Genomic DNA, 26,258 nt, shown 5'->3' with positions numbered 1-26,258 from the left:
GGAAGGGGGTTAGGGTCTGTTGCTCAAATGCAAGCAATTCATTGGAAACAGTACATTTAATGTATGGCTTCCCCAGATTTGGGGACAACCTCCCATCTGACATTCCGTTTGTTATCAGTCAACACAATAGGGCCGGATAAAGTGATTGAATCCCAACACTCCCTATCCCTAATCCGCACCCTTTCCCATTTTAATGAAAAATCGGGAAATGATCACTCTCATGGCAGTCGATAACATCCAAGTCTGCAATTTCATGCTAAATCAGGGAATCGATAATCTAAATCGATATGCCTTTTGCAGTTAGCCCTCTCAAATGTTAATCTTGCATCTCTATCCGAAGTAAATCGTCCATTACCTGGTCTTAAACCATGCAATACCACTGTATCAACTATCTGAGGACCAGCCAGACTCATTCTAGGGGAAGTTCTTGGAACAGCAGAATAGGAAATCCCCAACATTCTTCTTCTCTAAATACATCCATAAGGGGGACAGGAGGTTCAAAGCAAGCATTCAAATCACCTGCAATAATTACATTGTGGCTGCAATGCAAATCTGCTAAAAAGATTAAGAACTCTTAGAATCAGGGAGGGTTTATTGAAAGAGTCAACCAGTTATAGATATTGATCAATAAGTATGGGATCCCTACCTTAGGTGTTATCATGAGTGCTAAATGATGGGGAAATCTAGATCAATTATTTTAATGGCGCGGTCTGATAAGTCTACTCGAGGGTCTACCTGCTACTGAAGGAATGGCCTCAATGCTGTGGGTTATAAAACCTTGCCTATGGGATTTTCGTGAGGGCCCAGGTCTCTTGAAAAATTCAGGTTTTAAAAATGTATCCAAAAAAAAAAAAAAAAAGTGTCCCCGTCCCAATCTCCAAGTTTGGAGTGAATCCCAGCAATATTCTAACTTCTAAGTGACTAATTACAAAGTCGTCAACTGTGGAAAATGGGAAATAAGGTCTGCTTTTGAATCGTCATAGGGGTCTTCTGTAGGTAAGGGAAGCAATTCAATAAATGAATCTGGAGGACTAACATGCAGGTTCTGAAGTCAGTCAATCAACCGCTGCCAAGGGACCCTCTTGGGAGATGTCAAGATTGGCCCCACAACTCTGACCAAGACCATTCCTCTTCTTAGCCGGCTCTCCACTTTCACCGAGTTTCATAAGAAAGGCGTGTCAAAGGCCAGGGGGTTTCATTTAAAGCCAATTTCTGAACCATTTGAGGTTAGAGTGCGTTGATCTAGAAAATCAGTCACTCGACCAGCTCGAAGGAAATGAGATTTATTTTGATCGAGTCTTTGGATCCCATAGGTGCTAGCAAGCGTTTTGCATGGATGATATCCGAATAGACAATCGACAGGCATTTCCTAACCTTTTTTATCCAGTATAGTACCTTGATTTTCAGAGAGTCACTATTTTCGAACAGCCAGCCGGGAGCTCCGGAACACCGACAATGAAAACTAGATGGCCAGATCTGGTGTTGAAACTCCCCTGCACCCTCCTTGGGGGAAACAAAACCAGAGTTAACCTTAGAGAGTCATGTATATGCACTCCCCAAGTGTAAGGGGTGCTGCTATAGCTTGTGTAAGTGGGAAGGATGGAAAATGAGGGCAAGTAGGACCGGGAGGAGGTATAACGTCGGAACCTCGACCCAGGACTACTCGATTGGTCCACCCTCCACTTCAAACAAAATAGTTGGGGCAAAGGTGCATGGTCAGAGGCCGCAGGTGAGATCGTGCTTGCTCATTGGCCTTGTGCAGATTGGGAGATCTGAGTGCTGCAAGGCAGCTGTAATGCTGGATTCAGGAACCCTCACTGATTGCGGTGGGTTTTACCACACCCAATAGGATTTCCTTCAGTTTAGCAAATTCTTCTATCAAGGCTATTATACAAATTGAATCATTAAGCATTGCAAGTGCCCGATCAGGTAGAACTTCTGGCGAAAATAAGGTCATGGTCAGAAAGGGAGAAATTAAGTCACAGGCTTCCTGCAAAGCAGCAAACCTGTTTGAGCATTCGATATGAATACTTGCTTGTGGGTCGACCGTGCAGTCAGTAGCCCAAGTGTGCTCTTGCATGTTGTTCAATGTAACAGGGGGCTCCTTATTACAAGTAGAATTGACTACAGATGCGGTCAAGGCTTTCTGGGGCCTAGGATTCTTCTCAAATAGATCCGGAACTTTTCAGACACTTTCTTTAATGGCTTTCTCTCGGGTATTATCTTAGCTGCTTAAAACAGACTCCACTTCTATTAGTGTATCAGTTACAGACTTTACACAATTTACTGCTGCATGACTTAGCTTTTTGCTAAGTTCAGGGAAGTTGGGAAGTACTGACTTATCCGCAGGACTATTTAAAGATTTGCGTTTCCCCATGCTTGGTACCCTTTCAAGAATATGAACAGTGAACTCCACTGTACCATCGAGGACCCAGAAGATGAAGGGGTCAGGGACTGGACCCAAGGGGGAGTGGCCCAGCCCTGCTCTTCCTGTCACTGATGGGCACAGGATGGACCCGCCTTTTGGCTCAGGCGTGTCCCGTACCACAGAGTGCGCTTATGTAGCGCTTGTGGCAGCACAGGTGGAGGGTGTTGAGGGGCTCCTTCTCGCTCGGATGGTGAGGCTGGCAGTCCCCCAAGCTCACGGCCAGTAGCATCCACACCGCAGGTCATGGTGTAGGATTGTGGCAGCACAGGTGGATGGAGGGTGTTGCAGGGCTCCTACTCCCCCTCATGGATACTGGGGCTGATAGTCCCCCAAGCTCACGGCCAGCAGCTCTTAAGTAATTACAATAGAAATATGCAAGACACGCTCCCACACAGGGTCATAGAACTAAGATGACCAGATCTGCTGTGTCTCAGCGTTCTGACACTTCTTTGTTGTGAAAGAACATGTCCTGAATTTTGGCAAGGGGTCAACTGAGCATTCACATTGGGGTAAATGTTGCACATGCTCACTTCCACATATGTACAACTTCACTATCGGGAAACATACCAAGTACAAACGGACTCCAGCAAAAGGGATCCAGCTTGCTTATATAGGGACGTGGACTGTGTCTGAGCGGTTTACCTGGCCCATGTAATATTCTTTCATGACCTGGCATGGTATGAGTTCAATGCGGCTTAGTCTACCACAATGTTTTGTCATAGAGACATGATTTGCCCACAAACACATTTTACATGTGGCCAGGTTGTGTGCTGCTCATTTTGTGCCCACATAGCAGGCTGCCTGCAGTCTCTAAAATGGACCCTGTGTAAAATAATTTCTCCCCAGTCTTCAAGTTTATAAATTGGAAAACGATTGCGATTTGGAATCCCCTTTATATTGGAACTGATCACTTTTCTATATCAGAGTTAAATATTCTTCAGTACCAAACAACCACCTTTCAGCTAGAAAAATGGAAGCTATGACAGGATACTGATGCATTTGCCATTATACATTTGCTATCACATGCAACGTCAATATTGGAACATTCAAAATCTGCACTATTATTGTGAGTTTTAGAACAAATATATGGCTGAGGTTATATGACTTTAGTTAGGCACTCCCAAGGATAATATTAAATAGAACAATTACTTACCTTTGATAATGCTCCTTGTTAATACTATAACAGATGTGTTACCTTAGAATACCTCCCAGGTGCCTGACTGGTTCTGGAGATGCATCTATTTAATTAGCAGTGCACCTCTAGGCAGCAGCTTAAATCTCCATGTAGGCTTCAAAACACCCCAAACGTGATGAAGTGGAGCAGCATTACAAGCACCATCCCTGTGCACTTAAGTCAGTTTCTTATCTTTACCCATTTCACAATATGGGGACATTTTTAGAGGTCAAGAAGAGGCCACTTAAAAGAAACAAGGAGGGAGGGTATTGAGGAATCCACAGTTTGAGTAGCCACTAGAAAGAGAATTATGGGATGTTATTTAAATTATTCATTGGATATATACTTCTAAACACAGATTCCTCACCTCAGGATGCCAAAGTAGTACCACCCAAAGAGAGAGGGTCTGGGGGGCCCACTCAGACCAAAAGGTCTTACAGGTCAGAGTGGGTAAAAATACATGTCCCCTCAGGACTTGGTTGTCAAGGCAAGGTAGTGTTTTATGAATGGATGCACAGATGCCCATTTCGCAGGCTGGCAGAAGTTAAGGACACGAACTCCATGTACCAAGGCAGTGGGAGCAGTTTAGCCCTAGTGGAATATGTTCTCAAACCTTCTGGAGGCTGTATTTTGGGCACTGCATAGCAGATCTTAATGAAGTTGACTATCAACCTAGACACGGTCCTCTTCTCAGCTGCCTTCCTTTTCTGGGCTGTAAAGAATTCTCCAAAAAGCTGATTGTTTGTACCAAGGATCATCAAGTGGACAATGGAAAACCAAAGCTCTTTTGGGGTCCAACTGATGATGCTACTCTGCCTCTCCGACGAGGGAGCAAAGAACACTGGTAGAGTGATGGATTTCCCAACGTGGAAGAAGTTACAGCCTTTGGTAAGAAGGACACTCAGCACCAACTTGTCCTGGGAAAAAGTGGTGTAGGTTGGCTGCAGCAAATGTACCTGCAGTTTACTCACATGGTGAGCAGACGTAAATCACAACGAGGAAGGTGGTTTCCAAAGTCAGACAATGCATTAGCTCAAAGTGGGTGCACACGAGGAGGGTCAAGACCAAAATAAGGTCCCCAGTTTAATCACAAATGGCATGGGAAATAAAGCTTGTCAAACCTTTTACAAGCCTCATCACAAAAGATAATTCGAACAAGGAAGGCTTGTGCAGCAAATATACAGAAACTGAAAGGGTGGACAAGTAACATTTTATAGTGCAAAATCTAGTAGCGCTGAAGACACAAACAAATGGATGTCTGACAGCTTCACCTCTAAGGAGTCAGCGTTGCAAGCACCACTCCAAGTTATAAATTTGTTGTAGCGCCTGGCAATTAAAAAAATATGGAAGTGTGCCTGGTGGCAAGGAGAACACTTCAAGCAGAAAATCATTAAGGTTGAATAGATTTGGGCGGAGGAACCTGATCTGTTGCTGAGACAGGAGGCCCTCATGAAGGGGCAGTCTGGCCAAAGGATAGATGCTCATGTTCAAGAGCTCAAAGTCTCACTCTTTCCTGGCTCAATCCGGGGCCACTGGAATGCCTTGGATCTGGTCATTATGTACTTTCTTCAGAACTCTGGGCAGGAGCGGCAGAGGCAGGAAGGTGTAAAAGATATGCATTTTATTACAGCTGGAAGGAGTCCCCTTACTAGTGTAGTTGCAGAAATTCTGGTGCACAAAATTCCTGATCATGTGCGTACAACATTGGTAAAAAGATCTAGCCAGGTTCTCACCATTTTCAGAAGATATCCTGGTCCACCTGGGGATGCAGACCCTAGGTGATTTGCGATCAGGAAGATGCCCTGGTGCTGCAACCACCACAGAAAAACAAACCCCCTTGGGACAGGACCAAGAACCAAAATCAGCCCTGGTTGTTGTGGCACCACATGGTAGTGGTTTTGTCCATAAGAACCTGTACCACGCTCCCGTTGATGAATAGCCTATAGCTCCAGCAGAATGGTGACATCATTGCACTCGAGTCTTCTGCTCTCCACTCCTTCAGACGATCTTCCCAATCCAGCAGTGATACGTCAGCCATCACAGTCAGCTCTGGTTGGGGAGGGAAGGGAGAGGGACCGTCGCTAGAGAAATTGTGTACACCGCAGAACTCAAGCAGTCTCCAAGGCCTAGATGGAGTCAGAAAAGCTGCCTTGATACTGGGCTCACTGGAACTTCAAGTTCCTGTGCAGAGCATGGATGTGCCACCTGGCATAGTTGACTAGGAGGATGCATGAGACCAACAAGCCTGGGTGGATATGATCCCAATGTTACAGTACCAAAACAGATACATCAAGATCATAGCCCAAATGTTCTGGGCACACTTGTGTAGAAAAAGCACTAAACCACACTGTGTCCAGGATTGGCCCACATTATAGCCTCTGCAAAGGAAATCAAGTGCGACTCATTTATTTTCACCCAACGATGTCAAGCGCTCCACTGCCATCCAGAGGTGGTCCACGGCTGACTGCGGTGAGCCAGCCTTTGGCAGCCAATCATCAAGGTATGGAATACAGGGACTCTCAACCTCTGATATGCAGCGACCACCACCATCACATGGCTGAACACCAGTTAAGAGCCCAGCAAACTAAAAATTCTTCTGGCCTACACTTAACCACAGAAAACACCTGTTGGACGGCAGGATGGGCATATGAAAACACGCATTATGCAAATCCACCAACCAGTCACCTAGGTCCACAGTAGATCTGGCCCAGTGTGAGCATTTTCAATTTGTCCTTCTACAGTAAGGCATTCAGGGTTCAAAAGTACAGTATAGGCCGGAGCCCTTCACCCTTTTTCAGGACAAGGAAATAGGAAGAGTAATAAATCCGGACTCTTTCAAACTCACGTAACCACTTAAGGGCACTTTTGGAAGCAACAGGTGCACCTCCTGCAATAGGTTATACAGATGCTACTCCAAAATGTGTTAATGTGTGGGTCTAATAGTGGGCGGGAGGAGAGAAAAGGCAGTGCAAAGCCATTTTAAACAATAGGTATGACCCATCCGACACTACCCGTAAGGAAATGTTGAATCCTGCCTCACACTGGTTGGGCATGCGCCACTAAAGGGTAAACTAAAGCAGTTTATTGGCCATTGTAGCAGGGGAGGAGGAACTGGAAGAGTGGCACCCCTGCTGATCTGCACATTGCCTGCCATACTCATACCCACGATCTCAAAAAGGCTGGGGTGTCTGCTGCATCACTGGCCGGGAAGGCTACCCATCTATAAGTCAGCCTATGAAATAGCCTTTTAACGTCCAGAATGGATGTGGAATCTGTTTGGCAGGGGCCAATTGCCCAAAGGAAAAATCGGCATAGTTCTGCTGTATTTAAGAGGTACAACACAAAGTTCTTTAGGAGGCCTATACATTGCCAATGAATCCAGTGCATCTCATCCATGTGTATCTACGAAAAACAACACTGGTACAGACCACCCTGGCACACTGCGGTATCCACACTTGAGCAGATAACATTTGCCCACATCCTGCCGATCATTTATTGTCTGAGGCAAAGAAGCTCAAAGATTTTCCAAGTCCACCAGCAAGATCTCGCTTGCCATGCCCTGAACAGCAGGTGTGTAGCAGCCCAGCAGGAAAACTACATTCACAAAACGCAGTGACAAAAACATCAACCCTCTTGGATTCCCCATCCAGAGGAGTGGTTTGGATTCACTTTACTGGTCGAACCCTGCTCAACAAGACTCTCTAGAGTGAGGTGCTTGTTGAGAAAATCCAGGTCACCAAGCACTAGTCTAGGACACTTGGGTACCTGGCTATTCACAGGCCTAGCCATCATAGTATCTGGGAAGGCATCATTAATAAAAGGAAGTAAGTGTAGGGACATAGACTTTGCTGGCCCATGCTGCAGACTTTTTGCCAGAACATTGGGTTTGGTATCAATGGAGGGTAGATGTAATTACAGTCCCTGTCATACAATGACTGCAAATTAGGTACTGCCGTACCTCTCCAGTTGGCGGAACATGTGGAGAGTCAAGCTCTCCCTCAGTAGAATTATCAAGCCCATTGACATTCTGTAAACAGAAGCAAAAGGCATCATCAATATAATGGGGGAGGGAAAGGGGGTAAGCCATCCCTAGCACCATCATCAAGCAGCTCTGGCCCATGTTCGGAATGAGGAACAAAAAGACAATGAAGTCCTGCTGGCATCAGAGTGCAAGAATCAGCATGGATCTTGGGGTCAGAGAGCAAGTCCGCAGGGACATTGGCTCAAGAACAATAGGTTCAAAGGGGACAGACTGAGTCACGGAGTGATCTCCCTTCTCACAGGAGGCAACCAAGCTGATGGTTTCTGAGGTTCTGTGGGGCCTAAAGGCACACTAGTGGGAGCTGAACACACAGGCTGTATGGCCTATTTTAAGGATTCGATCTGCAGAGGGGTCAACAACAACCTTGGAAATGTGGGCACATCAGGATCACCTCAAGACTGACTCACTTAAGCAATCTCTTTGGAATTAGAGCGAAGGGATGGGGCAGGGTGCCGTTTCGCTTCATGCATGCATTTGGACTTACCAGAAGACTTAGAGCATGATGTTAACAATTGAAGGAACAACACCAGGACTGAGTAAGAGCAGGAGTGGGACCTACGCAAAAGCAATGACTTCTATTTGTGTTTGGTGACATTTAACTTCACCTCCTGGTCTTTGATTGCCTTTGGGTGAATGAGTGATGGGATGCATTTGTGAAGCTGGCAGTGGTTGGCGAGAGAGCAGAGTGCCATCTGTAAAAGCAGTGACGAGCTACTCTACCACAGCAGGGCTTTTTGATGGTTTACATGATCACACAGGCAGGATCCTGCTGTGCATCATCCAAAGTCAAAGAAATGAATAGAGGATCCATATGTCCCTGCATTCATGCTAGTGTAGATGAGAAAGAGCCAGCACAGGAGGTGGCAAGTAGCAACAGAGGCTTCTTCACTCGGGTTAATGGGTTGGAGCAACAATGAAACCCCGAAGTTACAAGTGCATACTGAAGCAGTCCAATGTGGATACTTTTCTGTTGAATCAGAAAGTAGCAGTAGGGGGCATTAGTTAAAAAAAAAAAAAAAAAAAAAAACAGTGGCTCGTGCCACTATCCCTGTAGTATGGAGCGTCCATTGCGGCATAAGACATGACAGAAGAGCATCTGCCTAAGAATAGGGTTAAGTCCTGCACTTTATAAGCTTTTAAAATAAAAAATAAATAAAATAAGAAGCAGGACATTAACTTTGGTGAAGTGTGAGGGCCCCTCTCGTCCACAGTTTCAAGTGTCATGCGGACCTTTATAGATCTTGTCTGTAGAGTCATGTTGAAGACTTTAGGCCCCGTGTGCAATATATTAGAGGTTGCCCCAAAAGGTGCCTTGCCTTTTAAGCCTTTTTGGAGGGAACCCAGGCATGCCACTACTGGTAAGAAGTGCGAGGATATGTCTGCAGGGAGGAGAAGCAAAATGTTAATGTATTATGTCTGAGGACTCAACTAGAATGAAATTACACTTGGAAGTCTCAGTTTTTGTGGACACCCACACGGTTATGGAGAAGGGTCAATTATCTTTTTAAAAAGGCATTCGGCCAGGCGGTCAAGACTGAAGCCTCTCAGCTGGACAGAGGTCCTTCTGACAGAGGTTCCTAGGTGAGGGTCAATTTCAGCAATGGCAAGATCAGACACCCCTTGTTTTCAGACAAGAGGCAGAGCAAGTTGTGGCAGCACTTGGAGAGAGGAGTGGGGGCAGAACGGGAATTCCAGGTGGATTCTGACAATGGTGAGAATGCATCTGCATTCCCTTTTAAGTTTAGTAGTAGTGTAGTGATCTTTGAGAAACTGTGGCTGGGTTTCTCTGACTTGGTTAGTTCCCCAGTTCAGATGTGCGTTTCCATTTCCATCAGATGAAGAGGTTTGGAACATTGCAGCAAAGGGAGCAATAGCACCCACAACTGACAAACCATATTTTTTGAGCAATATATTTTTAGTCTCTACAAAAGGGGCGTCAGAGAGGAGGGTGGTTGTAAATTTGTGAGAGATCGGTGAGTGGCTGATCATTTGACGTTTCAAAACGAACCTAGTTGATCTACTCAGAAACATGCTGCAAAAGAACGACCGGCGGATGAGCCTCGACACATCATAGAGGCATTCTCATATCGAAGCCTCGGTACCACCCTTGCTATAATGCTCAGTATGTATTCTAGTAATGCTCGGATTGCACATTGTGGTCAAGGCAAGAAGGTCAGTCAGCGAGCGCTCTCACCGATCCTCAGTTGGTAACATAGGCACAGGACAGCAAATATAATTTGGGTTAATTTACATTAACAGGTTTTAAATTGGACTGAATGCTTGAAAGTTAGTTTGCCGGAACAATTCACAAGACGCTGCCTCAGAAACGTAACTATGAAAGAGAACAATGGTACAATCAAAACAATGCCCATTTCGGAACTCTGCTATAATCAGAACTCCAGCAGAGCGAAAGTGCTGGTATATTCACTGCCCCACAGGGTTCAGACAGATGGCCTGAAAAGAGGCTGAGATTCAAAGATTTGACATAATTAAAAGCAGATTCTAGTATAGTCAGAGCCTTGTAAGAAGAGCCTAAACCTTGACATCATGAGAAGGTATTATCAGACCTCGGATATACTGAGAATGATGCTATACAGGGTCATCTCACTACATAACACCATATTTTTAATCCAGAATTAACAGATTTCTGAAGCCTTCTATCCTGTGGCCAAGCAGATATATCCTAAAACTTCACATCCCGGAGGCATTTCCGCACGCTTCCTGTATGCGCAGGTGTGGTCATATTGCATTGCTCGGCTCCCTGCCCCTAGCACACACCATTGCAAAGGTTTCCTGGTGGGCTGATTGCAAGGGTTGTGCCAGTGCCTGGACACAAAGACTTCTTTGCTACCAAATGCCCATTCCTTCCTAAGGTTGACTCGGTCATACTGAAAAATGTCATCCTTCACGATGCCAATCAGTCGAAACACCAATTACGGTCTATGGGCTGGCTCAAAATGTGATCGAGATTACAAACCAAGCTCAAGATGCACGACAGTTGTCCCACCACATATCTTTTATGAGTTTAGTTTATCTTTTTCATCTACCTCTCACTCAGGCTCAAAACATTTGGGTGTATTAAATAAACTGGAACCTTATAAAACAAGGGGTGCTCCGATCCTTCTGAAATGAAGAAGTTGGTCAAGTACCTTGTTCTCAGCTATGCAGCAGTCCCCATTGCCAAACGTGGGCAGTCTGTATTTTCAGCCTGTATCAGATATATCCTCAAGTACCGTTCTAAAACCAGCGGCTGTGCGCACTCTTAAATCAGATATACTTTTAGGCTACACCCTGATGATGGTACGCAGTGACTGCCAGGAACTGTAAGAAGAATACACTGGCTGCACACAGATGAGGAGTGTGGCTCAATGGTTAGAGCGGCAGACCCTGAAGCAGAGTTCTGGCCAGGGACCAGGGTTCGATTCCCGCCTCGGCGGGGCTCAGGCTCAATTTCCTCAGACCGGTCTATTCTCGCCTCGGTGCCTATTCTAATCACGGGCCCCACGCTGCAACTCTGGGCAATAGCTTGCTTAGCCTCCACACCGGCCCCAACAGCGCTAAGGATGCCTGGCTTCACCCTGGGGGTGCCCAGGAGTGGACACTTCACAGGGAAAGCCAGGAGGGGTTCCACAGCGTATGAGTATCAGCGCCAGGAAACCGCAAAGGCGACACAGCAAGGTGGCCGTCTGGTGACGGTGCGCTCTATAAGTACCTTGACATTTACAGATGTAAGACGGACTATTTGCCAGCTGTTGCTTTAAGAAAAAACGGATTTAAGGGAAATCAGACAAAAAAGTGTTTATACATACTCACACCACTGTGAAAGAGCTGCAGCTGCCTCACTGCACGTGCCATTCGCAGAACCAGTGAGCAACAGATTTGCACACAGACTTAATACAGTAATCAAAGCAAGTGTAGATACATTATTTTGAGAAAGCATTTAATTTCAAGGAATAAAAATCGATACGCCAAATATAAAAAAAAAATACATTCAAGTCTACAAAATGGGAGCATAATTCATAATCTCATTCTGAGAGATCAGTACAAATATTCAATTATATATAAATTATGTTTAGACGCTGCATAAATTGAAAATGAACATTTGCTTCAACAACACATATTAGAGTATTTTTGCATACTAGGCCCCTAAATGATCCATATATGGCTGCCACCTATTCAAGTCTAAATCACAAGTGTTTTAAAGGTATTGTGCTCCACTGCTTATCCCTTGGTGGTAAGTGATTGCCTAACTATGTATTGCAAAACATTGGATCAATCGTAAAGGCCATTTTCCAAAAGCCTCTCACCAATTCTGGGATGCGGTCTTCATTACCCTTCATTATTGCTGAGGCGGTCATAACCAACTCAGATTGTAGAAGGGCCCTGAACTGTGCTGCCACTTCTTCCCACACCCATGTAAAGCACTGCAGCTAGTAAGACTACGGATATCACCCGCTTTCTTAACCACACATCTGGGTCACTTAAAATTATTGTTCAAGTTCCACTGAAACAACTTTGAGGGAGTAGGATAGAACCTACAGATTACTCCGAAATGTCCCAGATTAACAGAGTACAGCAGAACCTCCGTAGAAATCCCTGCCACCATATCTCGGTACCACCTTGCAATCAGCGGTTTGAGACCATTCTCCAGTGCTTCTCCAGTGCTGCTAGATCTGATGGTTATAGCTTTCGAATGGAGGCAATTTCTGGACCATTTGTTAACATTTCCTCCAAATGATTCTTATTCACCTTTGATTTCCCCCCAGAGTCATTTTTGATCAAAAGGTGCCTAATTTGTAAATCCTTGAACACTGGTACTGTGAAGAACAAGTGGGCCTGTGATTCATTGAAGAATCAAACTGCACGTTCCTTATAAATCCAGACAGATGTGCCTGCCCCAATACTAGCCCAAAATGGAGCGAAACGGATCAATGAATACTGGAAAGCAGAGACTTAACATATAGTGGGGTACATCTTGATAATTGTGTAATCTTAAACACAGACATTACTCTTTCTCTATTATAAAAGCAAATTCATTTTTTCATTTCACTCTTTTGTAGTAGTACGGATCAGCATTTCGAAGAAATTAGAGGCAGAATCTCCTAGCCATATGTAAACTTGCGGGTGTGTCGCAGACAGAGACAAAATAGTAGTGGCAGGAGTCGTCATCCTTTTTCTCATGGTAACCCAAAAACAAAATTGATAGTCGGACAAGGCTTACCGATCCCTAGATAATAAGTTTCATGAAGTGAATGGTGCACCTGGCTATGTTGTAGCCTTGAAGTTGCCAATAGCGGACTAACTATAGGAAGAAACTAAAAAAATAAATAATAGAGATAGGCACTACTAGTGAAATAACATCAAAGAAGAAAATAAATTCATACTTTTGCCATACGTCTGAGACTCATGCACAATAGCGGTTTAAACCTCTTTAATAGATGTAGTATAGATCGCAGCACTGTCTATGTAAGCCAGCAGTTTAAAATGAATACCCATTAAACTCACAAGATCGTAAAAATATGATTTAAGTAAGGTTCTCAATAGATTATGTATAGCAGAGAAGACACGTGGCTCCTCTGCAGTGCACACCGAAAGATTTTTGCAGGTTCCAAAGCCATACTTGTTACCACAATCCTTGGACAAGGTTTGCCATTCAGTGGCTGTTTGCTCTTAATGAGGCTTCAGCGAAAACCAATATGCTGCATGATCACCCAGAGGTATTGCCAGAAGACTGTCAAATGCCTTTCCAGTGGCGAATAGGATTACACTGTCGGAACACCATGGGGCAACCAGGGGTTACTGGACCCAACCATGGTGGTGGAGGCCTTTTACTCGTATAGGGCGGGCACAGGCTCACCCTCTGGAGCTGCTCACCACAACGATCAGAACAGCTGCCAGCAATGCCATTAGTAAACTTCTGGCCGGCGGTGGAAATTCAGTCATTTGGCTCCTGACTGGAGTCCTGCAAAGGTGTAGCATCCTCCTGGTCCAGGGGGTCAGTCAGGGCAGATCCTTTAGTGCAGCTCAAACCGCTGGTCACAGCCGTACTCCATTTCCGGGCAACAGCCTGAAGTTTTTGATTACTTGGTCCCGGCAGCCCCTCCTGGCACACCGTAGTACCTTCCAGATGCAATGTAGGCGCCTCACGTGTAATTGGCCGCACAACAGCACAAGCCACTCAGGCATTCACGACTCCTGGCCACACAAATTCTTTACCGGTGGCCCCCTCTGGCATACAGGGTCACCACAATATTGCCATGTATGCTCGGCGACCACCGCACAGCGCTCAATACTTGGCTCAGTCAACAGCAGCCCTCTCCTGGGATACGGTTGGCCGCCAAAAAATCTTGCACTAGGCTAGGGCACAATTAGCACACAGCCAAATTCACACAGTCTTGCTGTTGGGCTTCCCGCTGCACCTCGCTCCCTCCAACGCTCTCCTCTTCCTCACAGGGTACACTGGCTTTGCTAAGCAGGCAGGCGCTGATGCTCCATGGCAGGTAGTCTTGGTTTCCCTGGGTGATGTCCTCTCAACTAACAAGGAGACTAGCAGGCCTTGGCACGTGGTCCTGATCACAGGCAGAATTTTTGTAGAGCTTCCCCTGCTCACACAGCCCATCTGGCTGCTTGGCAGATGAGTATTTGGGTACTCAACCTTCCCTTCGTGTAGTCCTTTTCCAGACTCAATGTAATTTATGGTCTGGGTCTGTCAAGTTTTATGTTGGGGGTTCTGCTTCTTTTGAAGAGGGCACTTCTCAATGTACTCTTTCTTCATAAAAGGAGGTCAGACACAGCAGGCATGACATGAGAGTAACCAGAGTTCACACCTGGATGTCAGCCACAGTGATATTGGCAGCAAAATGTTAATCCCAGACCCCAGCGCTACTCTTTAAGATTCCCTTATCAGCCCTATCTCCAGCACATGTACTAATCACACATGCACTGCACAGTACTGCTCCATCCTTCTACCGTACCATTCCTAGGCACACATACAACCAAAGCAGAGTCACTACTCCTATGCCGTGCAACACTCCACATCTTACCGGATGTAGGCCAGGGGTGAGTGAAGCACACAGCAGCTTAACTTTTAAGAAGGTGAGTGAGCTCGTAGGCCTCACTGCAGTGACAGGGTAAAAAGGTCTATGCCATGGCACACACGCATGATCCATGCTCACCAATAACACCCCTCCCCCTCTTCCCCCCCAAAAAAAACAGCATTAGTTATCCAGACAACAGTACAGTTGGGCACTCGACAGGGCAGGGGTACATGTCTTTACCACACAGAAGACTTTCCCATTCCAACATATACGAATATGCCTGCCCAGTACTTTGACAGTATCAAATAAAATTATAACAATATTAACAAATGCTATTGTTTCTCATCCGTGCACAAGCCCATGCTGCTGTGGTGAAGCAACACTCTTTACAACGCTACTACAACACACAGCCGGAGCCTTTGAGCGTGGATTTGAATCTGCATTTATCACAACGATAGGTTGGAATGACAGTCTATACACTCTAGGCTTCCTTTTTTTAAAAAAATATATCATTTGACGCGTTCCTACGATTATGGTACTTTTGTGCCAGTAGATTTTGCTTGGATGACCTTGAACATTATCAGAGCTACTTTTGATTTAAATGTTTTTTAAAGTCAATCGCGTTCAATCTTCCCTTGTAGCTTTCCCATGATAGAGTGCTTCCTTTAGCTCTTTTAGAGTAACAGGCATGTCTAACTTAGCAGGCTTGTCAGCAGACAGCATTTCAGTTGGTGTGGAAAGCGGCTACATTTCTGCGATTGCACAACAAGTATGTGTACACAAATTAGACAATACAACTGTTGCAATTGTTCTTTTATTTCCACTGGATCAGAAGCCACCTGTCCCCTATCATCTTTAATGAATGCTATCCTACAGCAAGTCATCTCCTACCAAATTTTTTCATAAAGTATTTGACTTTTAGCCTGGTTATATTCATAACCCCTTGCGGATTAAGATATACATCAGCAGTGCTCTTTCATAGTGGTGAAAAGCATGCCTTCAAACAGCAAGCTGCAGATCTCCATTGTGTTCACTGGCCATCCTTGTGCAGACTGCATTGGCATTGTCAGTTTCCAGGCACAGTGTTTGCTTCCAAATAGCAGCATCTTTGCCCCAAAACTTTTATCTATCATACACAGTAAATGTCACAATTGTCACTCTTTGGAAGGATTTCAAGGCATCCAAGACCATCGTTATACCTGTTGAGCCAATACTGGCAAAGTTTTTCATATGTAGCAGAAAGTACCCCATATATTCCAATACTTCTCTCTCTGATGTCCACCAAGATATCACCCATATGCATTTTGATCTATAGATTATATACAAGTAGAATGCAAGTCCTGTGGCTCAATTGCTCCTCATTTAAAATGGACTAGTTAAAACAGTGTACAGTCCACACTCTGAAGTCACAGGTTGCAAGCACATATGGAATTAAGTTCCAATCCCATGAATCAAGTAGTAGATTTTCAGCATTTGAGAAAGAGGAGTTAAAAGCGGTTTTTGTCAGAGTTTTTTCTATATGAGATTTCTTGAGGACACACATACGATAGTCAACTATAGATCTGTTCATGCCAGGACACAAGTGGTTGAACAGTGTTTTGGCTTAATCTCCACACAGATATTAGTTAAAAGGTGTGTTCAGTGATTCAGAGACACCAGGTGACATGATGCCAGGTTTTTCCAGCCATCCGAAGCACTCTGACACCGGCGATAGATGCGCTATTCCTTAAATAAAGTAGAACTGAATGACATATACAGAATGCATGGTTATCAATGCACTAAAAGCTTGCTTTATGTATTGTTGGTGCATATATTAACTTGATGTCTCCTCCATTTTAAAATAATTTTGTTTCGTTTGCATTTACAGCCATGAAGAAAATGTGAGCTTTATTGAAAATTCTCGCCCTGACGAAGGACATCTTTCTGAATAAATCAGGATGGATTTTAATGGACACTGCAGCTGACCAAGCATAATATATATTTTTTTAATTGAATAGAAGGAATGAAAGTGCGATTGTTGTACGAATTGAGCTTATGCTCCAAAGCTTTTGAAGTCCGCTATTATGGAGCGTAACTGCCTTTACTGTTGTGTCGTATAAAAAGATGCATGGAGAAATACCCTATAAGTAACTCCACAAGTAATTTCAATGACTATGCATATTTTCTAGAATTTCCTGCTTGATTTGATTAGCAAGAAAAAAAAAATCTTAAGTGTGTTTGTTATGAGGGGCTCCTCCGTAATGCTTATGAGAATTAAATCCATGAGCTCTAGTTATCACTGAATTCCGGGTTTGGGCTCCCCTCATTTGGCTTTAGGTTAGAAGTCGTAAGTGCTTACAAAAGGGATCATGATCGGAGTCCTCCAAAGCTTCTGATATATCTAAAAACGAAGATTAGATCATCTATTTGTTTTTACGCATAACCTTTGACTCTGGGAAGGCGGAGTCAGCATGCAACAAAGATAATTTCATTCTTAAACTTCTAATTCGCTTTTGATAGCCAGTATTTCCTGCTGTGAATTATTCTAAAGGCTGTAGGTTTGCGTACTGTAGTTAAGAAATGGTGCAGAATTCTGGTTATGTTCTTCTCCCACTTGTACACAATGACCTTCTTCCGCTTACCCTCTTCTCCACTAGCTGTTACTACACTCATAATCCTATTTTGATGCTGACCAGCAGCTCTCTTCTGATTTGTCACAGTGGAGGGAAATAATGACAAAGTTAAGGGTTCTTCTGGAATCACTACTACTATCCAAGGCTGTGTCAAATGCAATAGATAAGGCAAAAGGAAAAGCCTCTTCGCTCGCTGAGCCAATGTTGAGGTGTTGCAAATGGACCTCCATCTAAACACTGGCCACGTTCAATTGTTGATTGTTTTCAGTTCCCTGTTCACCACAGAGTGGTCTTGTTGACAATCTAATGGTGTAAACAGATATGCTCATGAAGTATCGGGTGAGACCGGCCACTCCTGGGCATTGCCCCTTATTAGCCAGTAGTACACGCCCAGCTTTTTTCACTTCCTGAAATACTCTTCTATGCGTACCGAAGTGTAACTTTTGGCTAGGGTCACACTACAGAAATAGCGTATACACAGATGGATACATAACCCTTAAAACGTTATGGGAGCGTCGCCAGCAGCCAGGATTCTGAAATGCTGTCAGTAGTATTTGGGCCTCACCTTCAAGTCCGCTGCTTTAGTAGCCCCCCGAAACAGTCGGAGGATCCGAGAACCAACTCTGGAACCTTTCGGACCAAAGCCCTATCACCAGCTACTTTGTTAGTTTCATATCAGATTACATTATCCTACTGCTTTTTGTAAAAAAAATAAAAAAAAATAAATAAATAAAAATAAATAAAAAAAAAACAATATATCTGGATGTTTTCAGTCTAGCATGTTGCTTTCAGTAGGTTTTTTTTTTAGGCAATACTTACAATATTTTATTTTTTATTAATCCTGCTACCTAGAAGAAAGAAAATGTTAGTTTGTGCTGCCGGTCCTGCAATTTCATGGAATATTTCAATGAGAACTGCTAACCCTTGAGAGGGGGACTAATTGATTTCCATACTCTTGCACCTGTGAGACTTTACATCCCAGATGTGCGTGTATATATATATATATATATAACTAAATAAATAAATAAATAAATAATCTACTGGCGGTCAGTTAGGACCGTGTTTCCATAGGAAATCTCAAAATTCTATTTTGAATAACTTTGGCGCCGGTTGACGAATCCTCGCGAAATTTTCAAAACTAATGGGGCGCCCCGCTCAGCTCCTACCCTGAAAGTCTCGGGGGGGGGGGGGGGGAGATTAGTCAAGCGGGGGCAGAGAAAAAAAGGGGGTTCCCAAAACGCATTTTCCCCATGCATTTTCCCATAGGACCTTTAGTCGAAGGTACAGCCCGAACGGCTGAACAGAATTACTTGAAATTTGTCAAAGAGGTAGTCCTCAGGTCAGGGATGTGCCTTTTGCATATATGGAGACAATCTGTTCAGTAGTTCCTGAGAAAATTGCAGTTAAAGTACATAAATATCTATAGCCGCGCACCGTGCGCGCACCCTAGCGTGCGCGAGCGTAATTCTGATTGGTGGTTATATGTCAGTCAACGTTCGAATCGGTCGAAATCAGGAAGTGTCGGCCACCATTGTTTGTTTTGAGTGTGAGAGTGAAAAAGGAAGGTGGCGAACGTGAAAAGGGGGCAGGGTAGAGAGTTCCTGACCCCCTAGCCTTTGTCAGGGGGTCCCTGAAGGCAGAAAAAAACATTAACATTTTTTTTTTTTTTTTTTTTTAAACACGGGGTGCGCGCACGGTGAAAAACCATTAAAAAAAGTTTTTTAATACGTAGTGTATTGTAAAATAAATATAATAATACGTAACTTAGCATTTAAAAAAACCTTGCAAATTCACTTAAAAAACCATAGGTTATAGTTAGGTGGACATTTCACTCGTAAAAAAACCAATGAAATTCCCCTGTTATAGTTAGTTCAGATAACTATAACTCGCGCGACCGCCACTCTATCAAAAGGATGATGTCATGAGTGATGCCACTGACCATGTCATGAGTGATGTAATATGTGACGTCATGAGCAGTGGATTGCGGGCGCGCGAGTTATAGTTATCTGAACTAACTATAACGGGGGAATTTCATTGGTTTTTTACGAGTCCATTAAGGACCATAAACTTTCCACACTTTACGCAGGGCCTTCTTCAACATGCCTACCAGTAAGATCTCAAATGCAACAACCCTTCCTGCCCACGTTCTCTTTTTAAGGACTATTCAGCAAAAGTATGTCATCAGCAAACAGTCAGATTTTGATTTTTTAACTTAGGCTCGACCTACATGACAAGAGGAAAAAAAGATTTAACCAAGCACCTGCTCCTGAAGCTGCACATGGAAACTACGGCTATTTATAGACACGGAGACGGGCTGACCCAGCCATTAACACACAGAGTGGTGCCAAAGTGATTTGGGCAGAGAGCAGACTCCCAACTATCTACAAAAGGGAACAATCCTTGCAATACAAAGAAAAACAAACTTATTATATGATTTGAATATTTCATCCTTTAAATGCAATGGAATTGGGTTGGGCTCTCTCTTGAGGCAAAGTCCTTATGGGGGGTGAGAATTCCCGATATCCTCATTGAGTTCTGTCAAATCAGTTTCTTCTGCTGTTGGTCTATATTTTTTATGGGCCCGACAGTTTACAACAGAAGTGTAAATACCCCGTTTTCAGCGGTGGCCCGCTGGCAGTATAGCAAGGGAAGGGTATGCACGAGTGCATTGTAGAGCGTTCCGGCAGGAATGTTTAGAACCTTGACTGGCGGGGAATGGGAGTAATTCTAGCGGTTTTCCAGAAGACTATTACAGTAGTCACCAGTTCACCTATTTTGGCCAATTATTGTGTTTTTTTAATGCACATGTATACTGTGGATTGCAAGCACACTGATATTTCTGGCCTTTAGTTTCACGGATCGGGCAACATAGGGATTTGTGGATGCTGGGAGGGCAAATGTAGAATTCTAACTCCAATCTTGGAACATTTGGAAAAAGTGCAAATTGTGAGCAAGGGGCAAAGTCAGTCTTATTAGGTTTGTTGCCAACAAACCGCTAATTGGGACTGTAGGCTAGGCCTAAAAATTAAATCAAGGGGTGGAGAATGCATGGTAATAATGTGGATACCAATTAGCAAGGCCCATCTAACAGGGTGCTTGGTTACTGTATAGAAACGGCCTGCCCATACGTGCCAGGACATGTTCCATACATTATCTAGGATCACGATGGCTCATTTTCAGTTCACACTGCTCCATCCACACGTGGTTCTCACAACTTAACCCCTTCAGTGATGGGGAGCACAAACATCAATGGCCATTCATTTGAGGCGCGGAGGGAGTTTCCTCATTCTTTCAAGGGAACATAAAGGAGTTCCCTTGTTCTCTCGTTGGCACCACAGACGGGTGAGACCATCCCCGCCTGGGATTGTCAATTGTGCAATACTGGTTTTTAGTTATTTTCTAATGGCTGGAGTTTGGGAAGTCACTGCTATGCCGATGGGGTGTATGAGGAACATCCTGTTTTGGAGAACTCCATCCAGAAGATGTAACGTGCCAGTGCTTTAATTCCGACACATTCAGCTCGCAGAGATTGGCCATGGTTTAGCCAATGGCCGGACCCTCTTCACACACCAACTGTGCTGGAAACCACCTTCCCTGAATCCCGAAAAGCGCTGCAAAGCCATCCTCACGGCAGCAGGTGCACAATGCAAACAACAATATGGACTGTACTCAATCAGGTGTACTGGTAAGCAAGTACGTTTAAGGCAAAACAGGGTGGGGGGGGGGGGGGGCAGGTACAAAACCATAGCTGTCACATCACACTCTATTAATCACAGGTTATGCAATTATGCCAGGATAATCCGTAGGCAGTCTGAATCTTGCAATGACCCATCTCTATAATTACATGCGAACGAATTATACCCGCCCCTCGGCTCTAGCACCCAAGCATCATTATAGTAAATCACTGTGAAAACAAAGGATTTTAAACACCACTGACAACTGGGGGCACCTGGAAAGCGAAGCCTCGCCGAGTTAAAATAGCTTTGGTTCACCCATGTGCGGAGTCTGGGTTTTCCATGGGTAGGTAAGTCAATATGCCGCTCCTTTTACTACGCCGCGCATGATAAAGTTCACAGTAAGTTCTTGTTTTACTGGTACTTTATTAACCTGAACACGCCCTGCGTTCAAAACAGGATCGCTTGATGGAGAAGAGTGACCTTTCAAGGTAAAAAGTATTTTACGGACTTCCCGTTCTTCCCCAAGGCCCTGCTTGGACCAAACCCAAAGCCAGCCCCTAAAGAGGCATTTTAGAAAGGAAAAAAAAAAAATCCGGACTCCAGCCGGAACCAAAACCACGTCCCCTGCTTCCTTGTCAACACCTGATGTTTTTCTCCCCTTTGCAGGGGAGGAGGAACGCGTTTAAAAAGCCCAGGACCACGGATTCAAGTGCAAACCCCAAAGAACAGTCAACAGCTGCCACACGAGGGGGCGGGGACACCAGCGTGCCGGAGCACAGCAAAATCACCATGATGATATATTTACACACATATATATATATATTAGTTTTACCATAAAACGAATTATAAACTCAACTTTAATAACATTGAACGACATCATGCTTTACTTTCCAGATACCATGTGCAAAAGCTCGAGCAGAAGCAGTAAAAACTGCGCCAAAAAAAACAATAATACAATTTAAAAAAACTCACCCAGAAGACGAAATTGAAGCCGAAGAGCAGGTACTTAACGCACTTGGTCCCCCCTTTAACAGGCATGATGTGCTGTGGCTGGACCTACGACGGGGAGGTGAGAAAGAACGAGCCTCGCCGTGCCTCTGAGAAGAACTGAAGGAAACCTTTCCACCGGCGCGGCTCCCCTCGGCGTCGGAGGCGCGGCACACCTTACAAACAGAGTTGCCGTTCAGACTGCAGCCGCCGCCCTACCCTGCCCAGCGCCGCGTGATTCATGTGGGTGTGTCTTTCCCCCGCCTCCGCCGCTCCTTTGCTTCCTCGTTTCGGCTGGGTTAATGAATGATTCCCTCTTTTGTTCCTCACCCCTTCCCCCGCGCATTCTTCCCGACCTCACCTGTGTTTATGCAGGGAAACAGGAGGAGGTATAGAACCCCGCTGGTTTGTATGGGACTGTATATTGCTGTGTTCGCAGACCAGTCTGAGCTTTGACCAACTTGCTTCGGAATCAACATTTCGGGAAAGGACTTATGATGTTATGCTATCAATACCTTTTGTAATATTTAATCCCGTTTTGCATTCTTTGAAAGCACATTTAATAGCTGCGTTACTATACGCCGTTGATGAAATGCATGGCAACTTACATAAGCAGTTTCACTCGGTCAAACAACACGTGGATGAGCGAAGGTAATAGCATTAAATAATGCAGCAAAATCACGAGGGTAAATCATGTGTAAAAGTGAATTAGGTTTACAAAGTTCCAAGCTTTTTAGAACTCCAGCAAGATCCTTTTGGCTAAAACAGGAACGTTCCAACTTTACTTGTTACACTGCCTAGAGATGGTTTTGCACAGTGACAGTATTCTCCAAATCAAGGAATTTTTAAAACTATGTATTAGATTGAGAAACTGCCTGGACCAGTGATACCATGTACCTCGTTCTGTGTCCATATTTTGATTGAACTTTTATTTTGCATTGAAATGTTTGTCTGCTTTATGTGATAATGACTTGTACATTGTTTATGTGTGTCTTTTATGGTTAGCAATAACCGAAATAAAGATTTTTGAATTGAATTGATAGAGATGGTTTACACTCCAAACAAGACGGCCCTTTTGGTATCGAGCTCCTTTAAAGGAGCAGCTATGCTTCCGTTCAGTTTTATTTCACTACAATTTCTTTAGAGAAAATATTGAACTTAAAACATTTCTGATCATAGTTTATATAAATATGAAAAGCATTGGCAGAAAACAGTGGCGTAACGAAACTTGCTGAGACCCCCCTGCAAAGTGCATGGAGGGGCCCCCAACGCTAAGGACCCAGTAAGGAGCTTTCAGGCCCACCCGTTCACCATCCCGGAGGGGACCCCCCTGAGCTCCGTACCCTGGGGGCTGCGGGGAGTATTGTTACGCCACTGCTCGAGCTAGGCTCCAGCAGGATACCTGGCTCTAGCTAGGCGCATGGGTACTCACAAACTTTCGGGGGGGGGGGGGGGGGGGGAATTTAAAGTGTGGTTTGTGGCCGAGGGTCGCACCAGTGGGGGTGGGGTCATTGGGGGGGCAGGGTCAGTGGGGGTGGGGCTAGAGGGGGGAAAAATCAATGCCTTTCAAAACATTACTAGACAATGCTGTATTTCCAAAGCAGATGTAACTACATGCAGCACATGTTTATAATATTTTTTTATTAGCAGACAATAGCAATCTTAAGTGGGATTGCATGGCAATTTGCAGCAACCGGATATTCAGTACATGCCCAGTGCAGCACAGGCTTCAGAGTCCCAAAAACAGGTATGTTAAAGACAAACACTACAAACTTATTTTACATTTCATGTCACCAATTAGTTTTCTGTAATCTGATACCAAGTTGGAAACGGCAAGCCTTAAGAGCTGCTCCAGATGTATGTCCGTGAGCTTATTTCTGAGTTTGCTCTTCAACTGTCCCATTGTGGAAAATGAACATTCGCAAGCATGTGTTGACCCAAACATCCAAAGTACCTTCTGGGCCACTGTAAAAAGAAGAGGAAACTTGTCAGAGGGCACAATTTTCCAGAATTCTTCGGGTGCTTGCCCCAAAAAAGATGCTTCGAGGGCTGAATTGTGCTGCATGTCAATGAGCTCTAGTTCTGCTTGAGCCCTTTCCATGCCAATAAGGGCAAACACATCAACATTCCGTGCACTCACCATCCAGGGGTTTTCAACCACCCTGAACAGAAGGGTGAGGGCTCTGAATTGCGAAAATCGCCGTTTGATCTCCCCAGAAATTTCCTCAAGACATGCACCAGGGTCGAGGGTTGACAGAATTTCTTGTGCATCTGGAAACCTCTGCATCACAGCCAACAGTTTTGGAAAGTGGGTGAAGTCATAATCATCCAGTTGTTCTTTGAATAGCACAAGCTTACTTTCAAAAGCATAAATACCAATCATGAGGGAGCACACAAGCTGCTTACCTTGCAGGGTCAAATTGAGAGCATTAAAATGTGTGAAAAGATCTGAAAGAAAATGGAGTATAACAAGCCATTTCACATCCATTAGTTCTGGGAACGATTGGCCTCTACTGTTCACAAAGAGTTCAATTTCAGGAAGCAATGCGATGAACCGCTCCAGAACCTTCCCTTTGCTTAGCCAACGTACGTCAGTGTGCATCAAGACATCTGTATATTCCGCTTCAGATTCCTGCAGCATTGCTTAAAAAAGTCTATGGTTCAGAGCTTTGGCACGGATAAAAATTAACAATTTTCACTGCACCTTTTAGGACATTATTCAGTTCTCCATGCTTTAATTTTGCACACAACACTTCCTGGTGAATAATGCAGTGGTAGTCTATCACAGTCTGTCCTATGAGCTTCTTTTTAAGCATAGATACAAAGACTCTGTCATGGCCTACCATGGCAGGAGCCCCATCCGTTGTTATGCTGACAAGGGTGTTCAGTGGTATGTCATTTGTTTTAAAGTAGTTGCACATGCTGTCCAGTACATCTTCTCCTCTTGTGTGCCCTTGCAGTGGTAGAAAGCACAGGAGCTCTTCTTTGGGATGAAGCGATTAGTCCAGATACCTCACCCAAACTAATGACTGGGCCACATCGCCTTTGTCTGTGGACTCATCCATGGCAATGCTGAAGAACGGTGACTCTCTCACTGCTTTGACGACCTGCTCCTGGATGTTTTGTCCCATTCCCTCTATTCCGCGTGCAGACGTGGAATCCGATAGCTGCAATGCACCAATTTCCTTTAAAAAGCTGTCTTTAGTAGTGTAGTTGTCAAATAAAATTTCGGCTGCTGAAAGGAAACATTGCTTCACCAGCTCGGCATCTGAGAATGGTTTTTTATGTTTGGCAATCAAGTAGCATATTTTGAAAGACGCTTCTGTTACAGCCTCAGATTCCTTCATCTGACAAAGGAATCTCTTCTGCTGGAAAAGAAGAGCTTGCTTCAACGATGCCACTTTTGCAGAACGCAGTTTTGAGTTCAGTGGGAAGTTTGCAGGGTATCCAGAGTGCCACGTTTTGTAGTGCCGTTCCAGGTTATACCTCTTAAGAACATTTACTTTCTCTTTGCAAAGCAATCAGGTGGCTTTTTCTTTTGGACATTCTACAAACAAGTGCCCTTCTTCCCATGCTTCCTGGAAGGTCCTGCGTTCGCTCTGTATCAATCTGGGTCGTTTGCAAGGGTTGGAAACTGGACTGTAGGCCATTGCAGAGCTCTCCAGCTAGTTTGTTACTACGCAACAAGTAACAAGGACCAGGAATCTGATTTTCCACCGGATGACCAATGGACCGACACCGCCCCACGACCGATGGACCGACACGACCGATAGACCGACACGCCCCACGACCGATTGACCGACACTGCGTCACGACCGCTGGACAGACACCACGTCACGACCGATGGACCAACACCACTTCTCGCAACAGATCTATGAGCAACACCAAAGTAATGTTTTGTTTTAACATACAAAGTAATGGGTAAACCTGTACATGAAAAACAGGAGGCTTTCCTAAAGCCAGTGGTTTATGCATGAAATGTGTCACTCAATAGGGATTTGAAATAAATGGCATGCACACACACGTACATACAAGCACAAGTTCACCCATAGGTATCTTGGCGCTGAATAACAGATGTTTATTGCTACCTAACTCATTTTATCGACCTCAGATGGATGAAAGGCACGGCCCCCCAGAATTTGAACTTGTGACCATGAGGTAGAACACAGGCCCCTACAGAATCATGCATTAGTCCACTACGCCACCAGACCCGGCATGCACACAGTACAAGGATACAGAGTAGAAACACATATGGAAGGAGCTAATCTGGACAGCGCTATTTGGTGTGGAGCAGCTGTCAA

At 44.5% G+C, this 26,258-nt stretch overlaps 2 protein-coding genes across 2 annotated transcripts in view; both read right to left on the bottom strand.

Moving 5' to 3' along the window:
- CD9 (CD9 molecule) overlaps positions 1–22,388 on the bottom strand; it is a 192,521-nt gene extending 170,133 nt beyond the window's left edge. The window contains exon 1 of the mRNA XM_085652612.1: positions 21,943–22,388. Within this exon, the coding sequence (XP_085508738.1) occupies positions 21,943–22,008 (66 nt within the window). The 5' untranslated portion in view covers positions 22,009–22,388. The remainder of the gene's footprint in view (positions 1–21,942) is intronic.
- Positions 22,389–23,722: 1,334 nt separating this feature from the next.
- LOC146855109 (general transcription factor II-I repeat domain-containing protein 2B-like) lies at positions 23,723–24,598 on the bottom strand. Its single transcript, XM_085651079.1, has one exon. The coding sequence runs from the start codon at positions 24,596–24,598 to the stop codon at positions 23,723–23,725; it is 876 nt and encodes a 291-aa protein (XP_085507205.1).
- Positions 24,599–26,258: the final 1,660 nt, after the last annotated feature.

Source organism: Triturus cristatus, chromosome 4_1, assembly GCF_964204655.1.
Source record: "Triturus cristatus chromosome 4_1, aTriCri1.1, whole genome shotgun sequence".
In the NCBI taxonomy this organism is placed as follows: Eukaryota; Metazoa; Chordata; class Amphibia; order Caudata; family Salamandridae; genus Triturus; species Triturus cristatus.
Note: the sequence above shows the minus strand (reverse complement) of the source record. Positions and strands in the feature narration are given on the sequence as shown.

What these genes read in the sequence shown, in the direction of transcription:
- LOC146855109 (XM_085651079.1), bottom strand. Translation starts at nt 24,598, where the DNA reads ATGCTGCAGGAATCTGAAGCGGAATATACAGATGTCTTGATGCACACT.